At 58.3% G+C, this 16876-nt stretch overlaps 1 protein-coding gene across 1 annotated transcript; it reads left to right on the plus strand.

The window, feature by feature from the left end:
• Nucleotides 1-8302: 8302 nt before the first annotated feature.
• Nucleotides 8303-11192, plus strand: FADD (Fas associated via death domain). Its single transcript, XM_032360213.1, is given in 3 exon segments — nt 8303-8659; nt 10702-11027; nt 11030-11192. Coding segments are annotated over 3 exon segments (657 nt in total). The 5' UTR covers nt 8303-8373; the 3' UTR covers nt 11075-11192.
• Nucleotides 11193-16876: the final 5684 nt, after the last annotated feature.

Below are 16876 nucleotides of genomic sequence, written 5' to 3' on the forward strand. Positions count from 1 at the left end.
CGCCGTCCCTGTGACCTTCACTCCGGGAAGCTCGGGAGGCTGTCCCCGGAGCCTCCTGGCTGAGCTGCAAATTCGGGAGGGATCACAGGCGTCCACGGCTCCCTGTGAGTGTGTGTATGCATGCGCCTGTCTGTGCTTGCGTGTGTGCACGTGTGTGTACGCATGGGCTGTGTTTCCTCAGACACCTGCGTGTGTGTGTGCGCACGCGCACGTGCCTGTGTTCATGCTGGGGTGGGCGTCGCGCTCACCCCTTCCCGCCGTCCTCCAGCTCCTGCCCCGGTCCCACCAACCCAGCACGGTGGCACTTAGGAATCCACGGACCTAAAACGTCCCCGATCCTCCTGGGCACACACCTAGGGTTGCCAGTGTTTTCGTTTGGGCCAGTGGGGACACGTTTTCAAACTGCCACTTCTAATCAGCACGATCTCACGAAAGAAAGATACTTTTCTTTTTTTTTTTTTTTTTTTTTTTTTTTTTTTTTTTTAATTTTTTTTTTTATTTATTTATTTGACAGACAGAGATCACAAGTAGATGGAGAGGCAGGCAGAGAGAGAGAGGAGGAAGCAGGCTCCCCGCTGAGCAGAGAGCCCGATGTGGGACTCGATCCCAGGACCCTGAGATCATGACCTGAGCCGAAGGCAGCGGCTTAACCCACTGAGCCACCCAGGCGCCCAGAAAGATACTTTTCACACCCAACGGCAGCCAAGCCTGGCAGCCCTGCTAGCTGGGGTCGGTCCCTAGAAAGCCCTCGGGGCGGTTCTGCCTCGCGCACCTCCAGGACGAGGGAGAGCTTTGGCGCCCCCTAGTGCCCGCGTTCCTGCGTCCCCAGGAACATCTCCGCAGAGCTCAAACTCCCAATGTCCTGGTTACCCGCCGCCTAGATGTCCTCCCAAAGCTTTGGAACCGCTTCCTTAGTCCAGACATGCAGGCAGAACCCGGGGGCAGCATGGCGGGGACCACCCCTCTCCATGAGCCCTCCAAGAAGCCCGCGAGGGCCCATCTGACAGAGGAGCAGCTCAGCGTGGGGAGGTAACTTGCCCGCGGACACAGGGCTGCTGAGCACCTACGCCAAGACGGGCACCCAGACCGTGTAGACATTCACCCGTGCAGTGTTCAAGCACGTAACAGTGGACAGAGCAGACCGTTCCCTCCTCCCCAAGGGCAGAGGCTTCCTGCAGAGGGTGTGAGATGCTTAGCCAGAAAACAGACCCAGAACCAGATCGTTTCAGAGACAGAAAGAGATGCTAATAAAGTAGAACAGAGTGTGACATGGTTGGTCCAGGAGGCCCATGGAGGCTTGAGCAACAAGGAGCCAGGATGTCGAATCCTGGAAGAAGGCAGGACAGATCAGGCAGCAGAAGAGCAGTGCAAAGGCCCTGAGGCAGCAGTGCACAGAGAGCTGACTGGAGGGGAGAGGGCGTGGAAGGAGGCAGGAGACCGGGTGGACAGGGCAGCCAGGACCAACTCACACAGGGTTCCCTGGTTACACGAAGACTTGAGGCTTGGTGGTGGATGCCATGCCGGAGCTGAGTGGCTTTAACCAGCCCAGTGATGGGATCTGAGTCACATTCTGAGGTCGTGGCCGCTGTCGGGGGGACATCGCAGTTGGATGGATGGGAAACCAGAGAGGGGAGTCACAGAAGTTCGGGAGGGCGATAAGGTTTGGATGAGGCTGGCGGTGGGCAGAGGAAGACTGACGGTGATGTCGCAGAGACCTGGTATCTGGCCGTGGAAGGACCCCCCAGAGATCAGCAGGTCGGCCAGCACTGCTCTCTCAGACAGGAACGAGGCGGCCCAGGGAGGGTCAGGGCTCCATGGCAGTCACACAGCAAACCAGCGACACAACCGTCTCTCGAACCCTGGCCCCATGGCCCCCAATACTGGGCATTGCTCAGGTCCTAGAGTCGTGCCCACGCACAGAGGACAGGGATGGGCAGTGGCCTGTGGGGGAGGGGAGGCCGAGGTGGGGGTTGGAGGGCACCTGTGCTGGCATCTTCCTCGGGGATTCTGCTTCTCTCCCCAGGTGGAGGCAGCCGTGAGCTCCATCCAGCCCAGACAATCTCCATTTGATAGGTTCAGCGTTGGCCGTTTTTCTTTCAGTTGACTTAATGTGTAAAAACCTGGTACATCTACATATAAACCCAGATTTGAATGTTCTCAAAAAGTCGGGCCATCTGACGACACAGGCGGCTTTCAGCAGGTCCCGTTCTCACATGTGCCTGGAGCCAGTGGCGGCGGCTCTGCTTAGATGGGGCACGCGCTCTGCCGTCCACCAAACCCCCTCCCCCCGCCCTCCCAAGTGTGCCCACCCACTGGCTAAGGGGGAAGCTGTGACTGTGGCTCCTAGGGTCACTTGCCGTTCTAGAGAAGCTTCAGGCCAGGTCCCAGTCCTGGGGTTCAGGACCAGCTGTGAGATTCCTGGGAACAGGGTGTGTGCCTACCCCAAGGCCAGATTCAGAGCCTCTAGTCCAGGGAGCCCACCTCCCCAGCCCCCACACACATTCATGTACAGGTTCCCAGGAGTCATCTGTGTGCCCCTTACAATAACCCTTTACCACTAGTGGTGTGTGTCCCCCCTACTCAGGCGACACTCATCTACCTGTCCATGCTTTGTGAGAGCCCCGGCAAAGTAAAGAAGGGCTAACTCTTGCCAGGAAACAGATCAGTAAGAAGCACCGGTACAGTGCCAGGCACAAAGGAGGCAGCAGAGAGCACCGGAAGAATGAATAAATGAGGGAGGGAGAGATGGATGGACGGGTGGGGTGGACGGGTAAATGGATGGACGGATGGATGGACGGATGGATGGACGGATGGATGGATGATGGATGGATGGATGGACGGATGGACGATTGATGGATGATGGATGGATGGATGGATGGATGGATAGATGGATGGACGGATGGACAGATGGACGGATGGACGGATGATGGATGGATGGACAGATGGATGGATGGACGGATGGACGGATGGATGGATGATGGATGGATGGACGGATGGATGGATGATGGATGGACGGATGGACGGATGATGGATGGACGGATGGATGGACGGATGGACAGATGGACGGATGGACGGATGATGGATGGATGGACAGATGGATGGATGGACGGATGGACGGATGGATGGATGATGGATGGACGGATGGATGGACGGATGGGTGGATGGATGGACGGATGGACGGATGATGGATGGATGGACAGATGGATGGATGGACGGATGGACGGATGGATGGATGATGGATGGACGGATGGATGGACGGATGGGTGGATGGATGGACGGATGGACGGATGATGGATGGATGGACGGATGGACAGATGGACGGATGATGGACGGATGGATGGATGGACGGATGGATGGACAGATGGATGATGGATGGACGGATGGATGGACAGATGGATGATGGATGGACAGATGGATGCATGATGGATAGACGGATGGGTGGATGGATGGACGGATGGACGGATGGACGGATGGATGGACAGATGGATGATGGATGGACGGATGGTTGGGTAGATGTGGGTGGATGGCGGGATGGACGGATGCTGGAGGGGTGGGGTGGGTGACGGATGGTTGAATGGATTGGTGGATGGATGGGGGGTGGACGCAGGGAGATGTGGACGGATAGATGGAACGATGGATATTTGGGTGCATGGATGGAAGGACAGATGGATGAGGATGGCAAATACACTGACAACTGGACCTTTCTGCCTTTGAGCTGAGTGGACCTCAGAGTCAAGCTGGCAGGCGTATTGGTGGAGGAGGTGAGGGGGCACACGGAAGGTAAGCTCTCATGCCTTCTGGACCACAGGTATGTCCAGGGCAGGCGCCCACCCACTGCTCACTGACACAGCTCTTGGCAGAGGAGTGGGCGGCGCCTGAAACACTGCCTTGGACCGGCCCTGGCCTCCTCGGATGGGCTGGTGTCTGCTGCCCCCACCAGGAGGCTGCCGGGGATGCATCCCTGGGAAAAAGGCGACCTTGTAGGTGCTGAGGTCTGATGACTCCGCTCTGCCGAGTAATTGATTTGCTGTGTTCCATTCTCGTCCCGCTTCTCTTCGCCCCCAGCGCTGGCCCCCTCCCAGCTCTCCCTGCCCCCCAAGCGCATTTTCACTGCAGCATGACATCCAGAAAACTGTCCATCCTACGTGTGCAATGGACTTCCACACACACACCTGTGGCCAAGACTCGGAATGTCACGAGCCCTCAGCAGCCTCTGGTCACCCCTCCTCACCGGGTGGTGACCCGTCCTGAGCAAGGGGCCTGGCTTCCAGCCGCTGACCAGGGAGCCTAGTTCTGCTCGTCGGTGGCTGCTGCCCTCTGCTGGCTGCCTGCTGGGGCTGCACCGGGGAAGGAAAAGCCGTGGCTTGAGGCGTCCGTGTTGATGTTCCGGTTGCTTTGGGGGCAAATGGCCACAAACTTAAGGGCTTAAAACAACACAATGTATTGTCTTATGTTTCCGAAAGTCCAACATCTGACACAGGCCTTGCTGGGCTACAATCAAGGTGTGCACAGGTGCAAGGTGTTTGCCCCTCAGCTGTCTTCAGGCCGGCCCTGGGGACATCTCCTTCACTATTGATGAAGCCGGTGAGAATGTAGCATGGTGCAGCGTCTCAAACACTTAAAAACAGATTGACCATATGACCCAGCAATGCTGGGTCTAGATATTCATACAGAAAATCAGATCAGAGACTCAACAAGATATTTGTATATTCATGTACGTCTGTGGGGTTCACTTCCGGTCAGCTGACCGGGGAGAGGAGGCTCGGGCCGGCTGTCCGATGGGTCTGCTCCGTGCTCAGGAGCTGCCATCCGGCGTGGACAGCTGTCACTCTCCAGCCCCTCCCCCGGATGTCCCCGGAGAATGTGGTGGAGGGGAGTCCCCCGGGGGGCAGGACTTGGGTCGTGCACCTGCTTGTGCACCGTGCTCCGAAGGAGAAACGGCCAGATGTGATATTACACGCTGGTTTGTGGCTGCGGCCAGTGGTTCGGCTGGACGGTCAGGGACTCAGAAGGACCGTGACCGCGAAAATGATGACATGGGAATTTGGGGAAGAGGTGTGTGGACAGGTAAAACGTGGATATCCGAGTCCCTGCCTCCAAGTGTCACATTCTGGCAGGAGAGATGGGTGAAAAATGCAGAGCAGGAAGCCAAGTACATGGTAGATCAGGAGACAAGAAACGTGCTAAGGGACAGAGAAACAGGGTTCGTCAGCAGGGGTGTGGTCTGGGACTCCTTGATTGACCTCCTGCCTGGAGGGGCTGCTTCTCAGCCTCCTTCATAGGCTTCTCCAATTCTCCTACACAGCTGGACACCCGAGGGCTCAGCCCTTGACCCTCTTTTCTGTCTGCTCCCTTCACAGAGGTGACCTCACCTTGCAAATGCTCTAAGTACTATACTAGTGAGAACTCTCCAGAGAAACAGACCAGTAGGATACAGAGATCTATACAAGAGAAGATTTATCCTAGGCATTGGCTCTAGTGGTCATGGAGGCCAAGAAGTCCCACGATGTCCAAGCTGGGGACCTACGAAAGCCAAGGGTGTAGTTCAGTCTGAGTGTGAATGCCTGAAAGTGGGGTGGGGGGTGGTGCTCAAGCAGAGAGGGCGAATTCTCCCTTCCTCCGCCTTTTTGTCCTATTTGGATGCTTAATGGATTGGATGATGCCCACCTGGGCCCACCAGTGGTCCCTCCCTCCCAGTGGGAGGGACCATCTGCTTCGCTCAGAGCATCGATTCACAGACTCTCATCAAGCTGACACCTAAAATTAACCACCGCACACACCATCTATCCGCTGAATACTCCCCAGTTCACATCTCCTGCCCAGGTCTGTGTTCTAAACCCTTGTCATGGGGCGCCTGGGTGGCTCAATTGGTTAAGCCTCTGCCTTCAGCTCAGGTCATGACCTCAGGGTCCTGGGATTGAGCCCCGCATCGGGCTCTCTGCTCAGCAGGAAGCCTGCTTCCCTCTGTCTCTCTGCTGCCTCTCTACTTGTAATTTCTGTCAAATAAATAAATAAAATCTTTAAAAAAAAAACAAAAGCCCTTGTCTTCTGCATGCCACTGTGCAGTCAACATCTCTACCAGGTCCTCCCTGACCCCCCCCACACACCCACCTGGGTCAGTCATGGGACTTCCTGCATTCTTGGCACCCTCACACTTTGCAAGGGTCCTCGGTCCCCCGCATTGCGTACACCTCCAAATCAAAAGAAGTCTGTCCTCTTCTCATCCCCACCCCTGCTCTCAGTCCAAGTACCCTCATCTCTCATCAGGGTTATTTAGCCTCTACACTGCGGCAGAGTAACCCTCTAAAAATGGAACACCAAGTTCATAGCAGCATTATTCCTAACAGCCAAAAGACGTTGTTAAAAAAGGAACAAGGGGCCCAGAATTGCACCACTTTTCCTCACCACCAAGACTCTTCTGCCACATCTACCTACCCTCTCCTAGGAATGTAACCTCAAACCAGACAATCTGGGGTTCCCTGCTGGGCACTAGTGAGGGGATCTGCAGGATGGACCTTGCCAGAACAATCCACTCTTCCTTAGAAAACTTCCTTTTCTTCCCCCTTCTGCCTATAAAAACCTTCTGTTTTGTACACTCAGATCCCCAGAGCTTTCTCCTTGCAACGCAGGATGCTGTCTGGTTCATGAATCATTGAATAAAGCCAATAAGATCGTCAAATTTACTCAGTTGAATTTTGGTTTTGAGCAGTGGAAACAAATGAAATGTCCATCAGCCGACGACTGGATATATTCAAATGGGGTCTCTCCCAACAGTGGACTGCCGCTGACTCGTTAGAAAAGAACGGAACACCTGCACATGCTACAACATAGATGAACTTTGAAAACATTCTGCCCTGAGAAAGAAACCAGGCAGGAAAGGCCACACAGTGCATGGTCCCATTTCTAGGAAGTGTCCAAAATAGTCCAATCCAGAGAGTCAGAAGATAGGGTAGTGGTTATCAGGGACTGAGCGGAAGAGGCGGAGGGGAAGGAAGGAATTGCCAATAGGCAACAGGTTTCTACTCCGTGTGATGAAAACGTTCTAAAATCACCTAATGGTGAAGCTTGCACGGCCTTATGAATAATAGTAAAATCCACTGAAATGCACACTTTAAACGGGTAAGTTACATAAGTCATGAATTGTCTCATATATATATGTATATATACATATACACATATAATTTAATTTATATATACATATATGTATGTATATGTATATATAAGTTAAATTATATATGTATATATGTATATATAAGTTACATAAGTCATGAATTGTCATATATATATATATATATATATATATATATTTTTTTTTTTTTCCCAAGCAAACTCGGCTGGCTTCCCTCCTCTGCTCACACTCTGCAGGGGCTCCTCTCAGGGGCCGCAGGGCCGGTTCCGCACCTGGCCCGGGAGGCACCCTCCTAGTCCACCCCTCCCCTCTCCTCTCTGGCAACCCCAGAGACTCCAGACACTTCGGCCCCCCAGCTGTCCCGGAACCCCCGCTTTCACGTGCTTCTGCTGCGGCTGTGCCCCCGCCCGCACCCTTCCCCCCAACACCCACACACCTGGCCACCGGCCCCGCACCTGGTCCCCGCACCTGCACCTGCACCTGCGCCTGCGCCTGCGCAGTGAAGCCTGCTCCGACCGCCCGCTCCGTTCGTGCCCCGCCTCCGCACCGCCCATCCCCTCATCCTCTGTGCCCTGGCTCTTCCTCACTTCGCGCAGACCGCACGACTTTCTTATCTGTATTACGTAAGCTCGGGTGCTGATGACGTAACTCCCCGCCGGCGGACAGTTCCGCTCTTTGCTCCCAAGCGTGTTCCCAGCACTTACTGCCCGGCACACAGCAGGCGCTCATTGAATACTAAAGGCAGGCGAACGCGCAAATGACTATCGCTTGAGAAATGAAATTTTAATGAAATTAAACCTCAAAAGTCCGATAAACCTCGGACCAGCCTTTCCCGCACCGAGAGGCACTCTCAGCAATGTTAACAATAAGTGCATTTATTGTCGGCACCCGCGGTGCAACACTGCCCAGGGAACGCAGGTCCCCCCTCTCGGCTGGCTCCTGGGTCCCGGACCCCGGGGCCACAGCACCACCCTGGGCGGTAAGACGGTCGGCAGGGCGCAGGCGCAGAAGCCCTGCAGCCGACGGTCGCGAGCTCTCCGGGAACGTCCCCTGGCGGCCGCGGGGCACTCCCGGGCGGAAACGGCTACAGCAGGGCCAGAGCCGCATGCGCGTGTCCTGGAGTTGTCGCGAGACCGCGGGAGCGTGGGCGTGGGAGCGGCCTTCCGGCGGCGCGAGCGCAGTGACGCGGAGACCCGGCGGCGGGGAGGCGGGTGGGGCGGAGCGGGGCTCGGGCGGCCGCCGCCATGGACCCGTTCCTGGTGCTGCTGCACTCGGTGTCCACCGGCCTGTCGGACGACGAGCTGACCGAGCTCAAGTTCCTGTGCCGCGGCCGCGTGGGCAAGCGGAAGCTGGAGAGCGTGCGCTGCGGCCTGGACCTGTTCGCGGTGCTGCTGGAGCAGAACGAGCTGGACGCCGAGCGCACCGAGCTGCTGCGCGAGCTGCTCGCGTCGCTGCGGCGCCAGGACCTGCTGCGGCGCCTGGACGCCTTCGAGGCGGGCGCGGCGGGCAGGGCCCCGCCGGAGGAGCGAGGTGGGCGCGCGGCGCCGGGGGCGGGGCGGGGCCCCGGGAAGCCGGGGGCCTGGCCGGGCCCGTGCGGCCCGCGGCGGCTCGGCCGGTCCGCCGGGGGTGCCTTCCCCCGCGTGCGACGGCGCGGATGGGCTCCGGACGCCCGCGGGAGGCCGGTGAGCCGCCCGCTTGCAGATGGGGAGCCCGAGCGCCTGGAAGTTGACCCACCCCGGGGTGGGAGACGTGGGCGCGCACACCCCCAGTTCGCCGCCGCTCCGTCACCCCTGCCGGCGGCCAACGAGGGCGCCCCGGAGGAGAGGGCGTCGCGCACCGCCCCTGGGTGCGGAGCTAGGTGCGCCGCCGCTGCTTTCGTTTTCCTTCCGCCGCTGGGAGCGCCCCACTGGCGTCCTGGACGCGGAGAACGGGGAATGGCTCTCGCCCGGCGGCTAGGCCTCGGGGTAGCCCTGTGCTCGGGCTCTGCGCTCGATCCCTCTCGGTGTCTTCAGGCCGGAGGACCGGGGCTGGGAGCTGCAGTGAGGAGCCCGAGATGCGCGGCCCGTTGCGGGCTGGGGCCAACCGAGGCAGCCGCGGCGCGCGGGCGGGATTAGCCCTACCCCTCTCTGACCAAGGCCCTTCGGCGCGGCTTCCTACCCTGTGCGCAGGCACCGCCTCTTTCCCCCTCCCCTGGGGCTTGCACAGGCTTCAGGGAGTGAAAATGAGACCTGGGCAGAGCAGGGCGCTCAGCCACAGCCCTGTGTTCTCAGAGCCCTGGGAGGGGTGCTGGGGAGTGCTCTGGGGACACTTCTCATAGGCTCCAAGCTCTCGCCTGGCATCCGCCCTTCAGTCACCAGGTCAGAAAGGGTAGACCCGTAGCAGCACGGGTGTTGCTCCATAAAGACTCGTGCTTACTGGTGCAGATGGGGACGAGACTGCTCTGCCTGGGATCAGTCAGATTCAGACTTCCTGTCCAGACGCACTCACACACACCCCTGTGTAAGCATACACACACACACACCAGGCTGTGCAAATAGGACAGGACGTAGAAGAGCTGCGTGTTCAAGGACATTGAGCAGGGGGAGATTGGGGACATAATACATTTAGAAGGCCGTGCACACACCACAGATCCGTCCGTCTATGCGTGTACATAACGGTGTGTTGCAAGAGAACGCACCGGAGATTACCAGGTAGGGGTGGGTTGATGAGGGCCCGTCCTGTATTACTCTCGCGACGGGGTAGCGTCCTGGTCGGGTGGACGGGCACCGGGCTCGTCAGGGTTTCACTTTCTAGCTGTGCCGTTGTCTAGCTGCACGGCATCAGGAAAATACTCCTCTTCCCTGTGCCTCAGTTTCCCTCTCTGTACCATTGGTCACAGTAACACAAGGGCCCGCTTGCCCACCTGCAGGGGACGGAGGAGTCGGCACACAGGCTGACAGCATCTTGGGGGTCTGTAGCTGAAGACACACATTTGCTGGGGCCCTCTGAGCTGCATTTTGCCCTTCCTCTCTGCTCGCTACCTCCATTCCAGAAACCAGCTGTGAGGGTCGGTAGTGCCCCACCTGCTGGTCTCAGTCCTGACCTTTCCACCAATGAGAACACGATGGCCATGGACCAGACACTGGTGGTCAGTCCAGGCAGCTTCCAAAATAAGAACTGGGGTGTTTTCGTGCCCCAGGGCTGCCATATAAAGGACCACAACTCGGGGCCTTGAAGTGACATGGAACTGATTCCTTCGCAGTTCCGGAGCCAGAAGTCAAAGGTCAAGTTGTCAGCAGAGCCGGGCTTCCTCTGGAGGCTGCAGGACAGCATCCTTCCACCTCTTCCAGAATGTGGCGGCTCGGGACATTCTTTGGCCAATGGAGTGGGCTGGCGGCAGGACTGGAGGCCCCCCTCAGGCTTTCTCTGACCTTCCCCTGGCCCCCTACTTCTGCGTGACCCCAGCCTCTGCAGGAGGACCTCTCGTGTCCCCAGCACTTGGGCAGCACTGAGAAGCGCTTTGGGAATATGGGGTTACTCGTCCCCAAACGTGTCCCCCAAACCTCTGGTAAATCATTTTCTTCTTCCCTCAGACCTGCGTGCCGCGTTTGACATCGTCTGTGATAACGTGGGGAGGGACTGGAGAAGACTGGCCCGGCACCTTCACGTGACAGACACCAAGATCGATGCCATCGAGGAGAAGTATCCCCGCAACCTGACTGAGCAGGTGAGGGAGTCGCTGAGAGTCTGGAAGAGCGCCGAGAGAGAGGACGCGACGGTGTCCCACCTGGTGAGGGCGCTCAGGGCCTGCCAGCTGAACCTGGTGGCCGACCTCGTCCTGGAGGATCAGCAGGCCCGGGAGAGCGAGAGCGAGACTGCGGGCAGTGGAGGTGGGGACAAGAGCCCCGCCGAGTCCTCTGACGTCCCTGGGATTCGAATGGGCCTGCCTTGGGGGGCCCCTGGTGACCCAGCTGCTCTTCTCCAGGGGCCCGAGGGCATCCACGCAGCCCGAACTTGGGTCCCCCCGCCACCACCAAAGTTGACCAAGTGCCTTCCACGTGCTGGTGCTATGATGACCTAACAGGGAGCCAGGACAAGGGACCTCGGCGCTCGAGCCACTGCTGGCTTCACGGAGTGGTGCCCGGGGGGTTCAGCCGCCGTGCAGTTCCTTTCATTCGTGCCTCCGGATCGCCCTTGAGAGGGAGAGTCTGTTGTCCCGTGAGATAGTCCTGCACGAGGAAGTTTCGGATCCACGCCCAGCAGGTAGAAGGAACGTCAACGTCCGTGGTGCTCAGCGCTGTTACTCAGCATGTGGGGACCGTGTGCCGCCCGCGGCTGGACAGTGTCCGTAGCAATGGGAGAGCCGGGGGTGGAGCCAAGGCTGTCGGGCTCCAGAGCCCACGCGGTGACCACTGGGTCACTCTGTTGCTGCCACAGTTGGCCATAGGCTTTGAGGTCATCGACCTGTACACCAGGGCAGGCGGTATGGAGGTCCCTGGTGGGCTCATGGCCCTTGAGGGTGTCCGGGGGGGATAGTAAGACTCGTGAGAACGGCCTGCGATAGGCTCGTTGAGTGCTCGGCGGTGGGTGCCCTCGGTGCCTCACCAGTGGGAGTTCTTAGAAATACTGTGACTTCTGTGATGCCGCAGTTTACTGTTTTGTATCAAAATCACTATTCTGATAACAGGATCCTGTAATCTTAAAAAGTGGTCTTTCTGCTTTTACGGTAATCCTATTAAAGCTTTTTCCTTTACGGTGGAAAGCTCCATGACCCAGAATTTTACATTCCTTTTGAGGATTACTTTATTTCTCATATTCTGAAAGTCCCATTGTGGTCGATTTCAGTACCCTGGGCCGCTTCTCTTAGGCTGAACCGTGAGCAGGGTGGCCGGACTCCAGGAGCCACTGACCAGGGGAGCATTCATGCCCCACAGAGTGGTCGGCTAGAGGCCACCTTCTGCCAGCTTTGAGCCCACCTGCTACTGAGCGGCAACAGAGAGCCGGGTAGCCGTCCCTTGTCCAGGCCTTTGGCTGTGACCTTGGGAGAGCCCCACATGAGGTCCTGGCCGCATTGTACTGCTAAGCTACAGACCAGCCTTGGAATCCGTGCACACCTTCAGCAAGTCCGTACTGATGCCAGGCGGGGCAAGGGCTGGGGCCACCGCAGGAAATGAGAGAGCTGTGGCCCTGCTCTGTGGACCTCAAGCTCCGAGCCAGAAATCCAGGCATTAAGCAGAGCATAAGCTCAGGGTGCTGTTGAGGCACTGAGCCCGTGTCAGGCCCACACTGGCACGGCCTGGCCCTGTGTCACGCGCTGTCCGTGTCCTTACCCCCCGCCCCCAGCCAGCCATCGCCCCTGCTTTGCAGGCCCTGGGGCCGAGCTAGTTCTGTGGATAGTAGACAGGGCAGCGCTGTCCGTAAATGTCAGGAGCTTGGCTGGGCCGCTTTGGGAAGTAGGTTTGCTGAAAGCAATGTCCGTGTTTCTGGAACACAGGCAGGTTTCAGCAGTCTCCCGTTCCCTCCTGGCTTATGAGATAAGCTACTCAAAGGGTGAATGTGGAACATCGTGACCTGTGCCCTACATCCCCCCATGTGCCTCTCACACCCGGAAAGACCCCCCGCAGCCATCCCTCACACCATGTGTTGTGATAGAGGCTTCAATGACCTGTGATTTCTGCACCCGCGGGCAGCGAGCAGACAGGGCCTGGTCCCCAGCTCTGCCACCAGCTTGTTCCTGTGGCCCGTCTCAGTCCCATGGTCGTGAAGGCACCGGGTACCCCCTCCCCCAGCACTCACATCCCTGACCTCCACAGAGCGCAGCTCCTGGCCACATGGTGAGGGAGAAGGAGCAGGGTCCCGGAGCAGCCACGCGGATCGCGAGGCCGGGAACTGAGTTCGAGACCTGAGCCTCGATCGTGAGGCCAGGGGACTGAGTTCGAGATGACGGGCGAGGAGTGTCTCCACCCTCTGTGGCTAGGCTCTGCACGTCGCCCGCTTGCCACCCGCTTGCCGGGGCCTGGAGGTGGCCCCGGCCACCGCCCCACATGAGGGCGGAGCCATAGAGCCTGGTGATGGGGGTGCGCGTGCACAAGCAGCTGTCCCCAGAGATGCTGGCTCAGAGCCAGATGGAGGCACCGGTCTGTTCGGCCAGTTCGCACATCTGTGGGCTGGAGGCTTCCACCCTCGCCAGCACGGCACCGGGCTCAGAGCCACGACAGTGGGACACGCAGCCTGCCCTCGGGAAGCACAGTTTCCCTTCTTCATGAAGCAAAAGGAGACGTGTGACAAAAGTCAATGCAAGCATGCAGTAGAAACGCAAACGCTTACATGGACCCTAGAAATGGAAAGACGCACGGCAAGGGTTGGAGAATGATGGTTTGGTTTTGTTTTGTTTTAAAGATTTTTTTTATTTATTTGACAGAGATCACAAGCAGGCAGAGAGAGGAGGAAGCAGGCTCCTCACTGAGCAGAGAGCCCGATGCGGGGCTCGATTCCAGGACCCTGGGACCATGACCTGAGCCAAAGGCAGAGGCTTTAACGCACTGAGCCACCCAGGTGCCCCAAATGATGGTTTTTTAAAGATATTCATACTTTCTGTGTTTTCTACATTTTCTATAAGTGTTTTCATTGTCCCCCCAGATATACTTGCGTGGGAGTGTCCCAGCGAGGCACAGAGCATGGGGTCCTCCGCTGACTCTGCCCCTCGTGGCTTCCCCTAAAAAGGGACATTTTGGTAAATCTCGAGTGCTGCCCAGGCCTGTAGCAGCTAGCCTCCTCGGGCACCTTGGAATAAGCAGTGACATTCTGCCAGAGCCCCGGAGCTTCTGTCCCTCGGGCTCTCACTGCAGTGGGGCCAGCCCGGGGCCGCTGGCCCCGAGATGTTGCTTGTCACCCTCACGTCTAAGCGTTTTCCTCCACCGTTGAGCTGAACCACAGCTGCAAGGGAGCAGTGTTCTGGGACGGGTCTGACTGACAGCTGAGTGGAACTAGGACCTTTGCGACGGGACCAGTGACGCCCTGCCCTGGATCGGGAGTGGCTACATTTTCTAGAGGAATCTCCCATGGGAAACTCCCGAAAACCAGTTCTTGTTCCGTTTAGATTTTTTTGTAAGACTTTTTCTTGAAATGTGTACTTCCAGTAAAGTTTGCACACGAGTCCTGTGGTTTACTTGAAAGTTTGAGTTAGAGGCACATTTTGCCTTAGTTCTTCTTTTCCCAAGAAAGACGGGTGAAAGGTCCAATTGTGCATACTTTCAGGCCAACGAAGGGGGGTTGGTCAAGTGCTTCCTGGAACAGAGAGCCAGCTCCCTGGTTTCGGGGCCCCCCAGATTTCCCGGCTTCACACCCTCCCCCTCTGCCCTCCCACCCCAGCCAGCCCTGCTGGGCTCTGGACATGCGCACACACAGAGCTCTGACAGGCCCGTCCAGACCCTTCCAAACACTTGCAGTGGGGCAGGCTCGAGGCAGACCCTCCCCCATCCCTTCTCCTCTGGGGCATTTGATGTTTGTCTTGATGATCGCAGGACATTTTCTCCTGCCGGTTCTTCCTCTGGCCCCCGCATCTCAGACCCACTTCCTGTCCCCGCACTCCTAGAACCCTCTTCCCACTCAGCACCCAAGGAAGCCAGGCCCTCCGCCTCACGCGCCAGGTGGCCAGTGCAGCCACATGGCTCCCTAAAGCCCCAAACCCTTATTGTCAGCTGCCAAGGGGCCACACCTTTTGCCTCGTAAGTGCACGTTCGCCGACCCAGGGGTCAGGCCGTGGGCGTCGTGGCGGTCAGCTATTCTGCCCGTGGCCCGCACATCCGGTTCTGTGCTTGGTACCACGATCCGCCCAGTTGCCAAAGGTGCAGACTGAGCCCCCTCCCCGGGGCGGCTCCCTCCCATACTTGACAGCCGCTCCTTCCCAGCCCGCCCACCCACATCCTCCCCTGCCCCTCCCCCACGGAGCCTCATCCTTTCTCTCAAGGACCCCCCCCCCCCCCCCCCGTCATCCCCCCGACGCGAGCAGGATCTGACGACAGCCCCTGACTCTCCTCAGCCGCCGGCTCTCCGCGTCTGTTTCAGTTTCGTGTTTGGATTTCCGTGATCCCGACTGAGTCACCTTGCCCAGGGCTTTCTAGCCCCGTGACGTGGTGTGTTGTGCTCGGGCCCCGCGGGCGAGCAGGCCGGGCGCGGCGTGTGCTCACGTGAAGACAGCCAGTCACCGCCGCGTGCTGATAGAGGCCGGACTTCCTTCTGCCGGGAGCACCGGCCGCGGACGTCCCCTTCCATCAAAGAAGCCTTGTGTCTTAAGTCCCCGACCGAGTGACAGCCGGCAGGAGTCCCGTGTGTAATGCTCACTGCGTCGTCCCCCAGGAACAGAGACGGGTTCAGTGCCTGAAAGGCCCTCCCTGAGCCGCAGCTCCGTCCGTCTGTGGATGGAGCTTTCGTGGCAGCTTGAAGAGAAACACACCCCGGCCCTCCGGGTCACCCAAGGCATTGGGCAGGTACGAGACCTCCTGATCCCCAAAACCGCCCGTCGGTGCAGACGGTGTGGATTTACTCAGTGGCCCTCAAAAGTGGCTGTAAGGGTGCGTTGTGTTGTATATTTTACCACAAAAAAGCCTACCTCGAATTAAATAAACTCTACGTTTCATTGTGATGTCAATCTCAACCCCGTGTGTCTTGTGGGCTCTTCGCTCCCAGATTGATCCTTTTACTGCAGTTTGGTAGTTCTCGAGGCTCAGAAGCACGAGGTCGTATCTGACCCCACGTCTGTCTGTATCAAGGTAGCGTCATCGTAAGACCTTGCTCATCGCCGGGAGACCAGGTCCCTGCCGCTCTTCCCAGAGGGGTTTCTGGCTAGAAAAACCCAGCTCCAGGGGTCCCCAAGCCCCTCAGGATCACAGTTCCCAGGAGGGCCACCCAGCCCCACGCACCTCATTCCTGAACCCCCATCCCCAGTCCTTACTGGGCCTAAGGCCCCGCTCAGACACCCAGTCTGATGGCAGCCTTGCCTGACCCCCCCAGTCCCAGGGCACATGCAGAGGGGTGGTCAGGCTGGGGCGCGCGAGCAAGCAGCATTCTCCCGGGGGCGAGGCTGCCCCTCTGCCCATCGCCGACGCCCAGCACCCCCAGCCAGGCTTCCCTCGGGGACCAAGCCCCGGGGATTTGCCCTTCACAGTGCCTAGTCCCAGGGAGGTCCATCCAGGGACCCCAAGGAGGTGTCTCCCGCCCCCTGAGTCACCGCAGACCACCCCCCCCAAGGGTCCCTGTCTGTAGGCAGGGTCATCCGCACACACGAGCGCGCTCACAGCCCTCTGTCTGCTCCATCCCTCAGCCCATTCATCTGTCCGTGCGCTCACTCTCCGTTCTTAGCAAAGGGCCAGTGGCTTGACCTTCTAGCTGGGTGATGCCCCCCACCCCAGCAGAGCACCTCCCACCCCCGTTTCTCACCTGATCAGACCCTCTCCCAGGGTCGCTGCAAGGTTCAAAGAGATGAGATGCGGTGTCCGGGAGTGACCGGCACATTGCAAAGGCCACTAAGTTCCCTCTCAATGGTTGCTGAGTGACTGCGTGTTTTTACTTACTTTTTTTTTTTAAGATTATATTATTTATTTGTCAGAAAGAGAGTGGGAGAGAGAGCAAGCACAGGCAGACAGACAGGCAGGCAGAGGCAGAGGGAGAAGCAGGCTCCCTGCCAAGCAAGGAGCCCGATGCGGGACTCGATCCCAGGACGCCGGGATCATGACCTGAGCCGAAGGCAGCTGCTTAACTAACTGAGCC

The sequence above is a fragment of the Mustela erminea genome, chromosome 9, assembly GCF_009829155.1.
Source record: "Mustela erminea isolate mMusErm1 chromosome 9, mMusErm1.Pri, whole genome shotgun sequence".
Taxonomy (NCBI): Eukaryota; Metazoa; Chordata; class Mammalia; order Carnivora; family Mustelidae; genus Mustela; species Mustela erminea.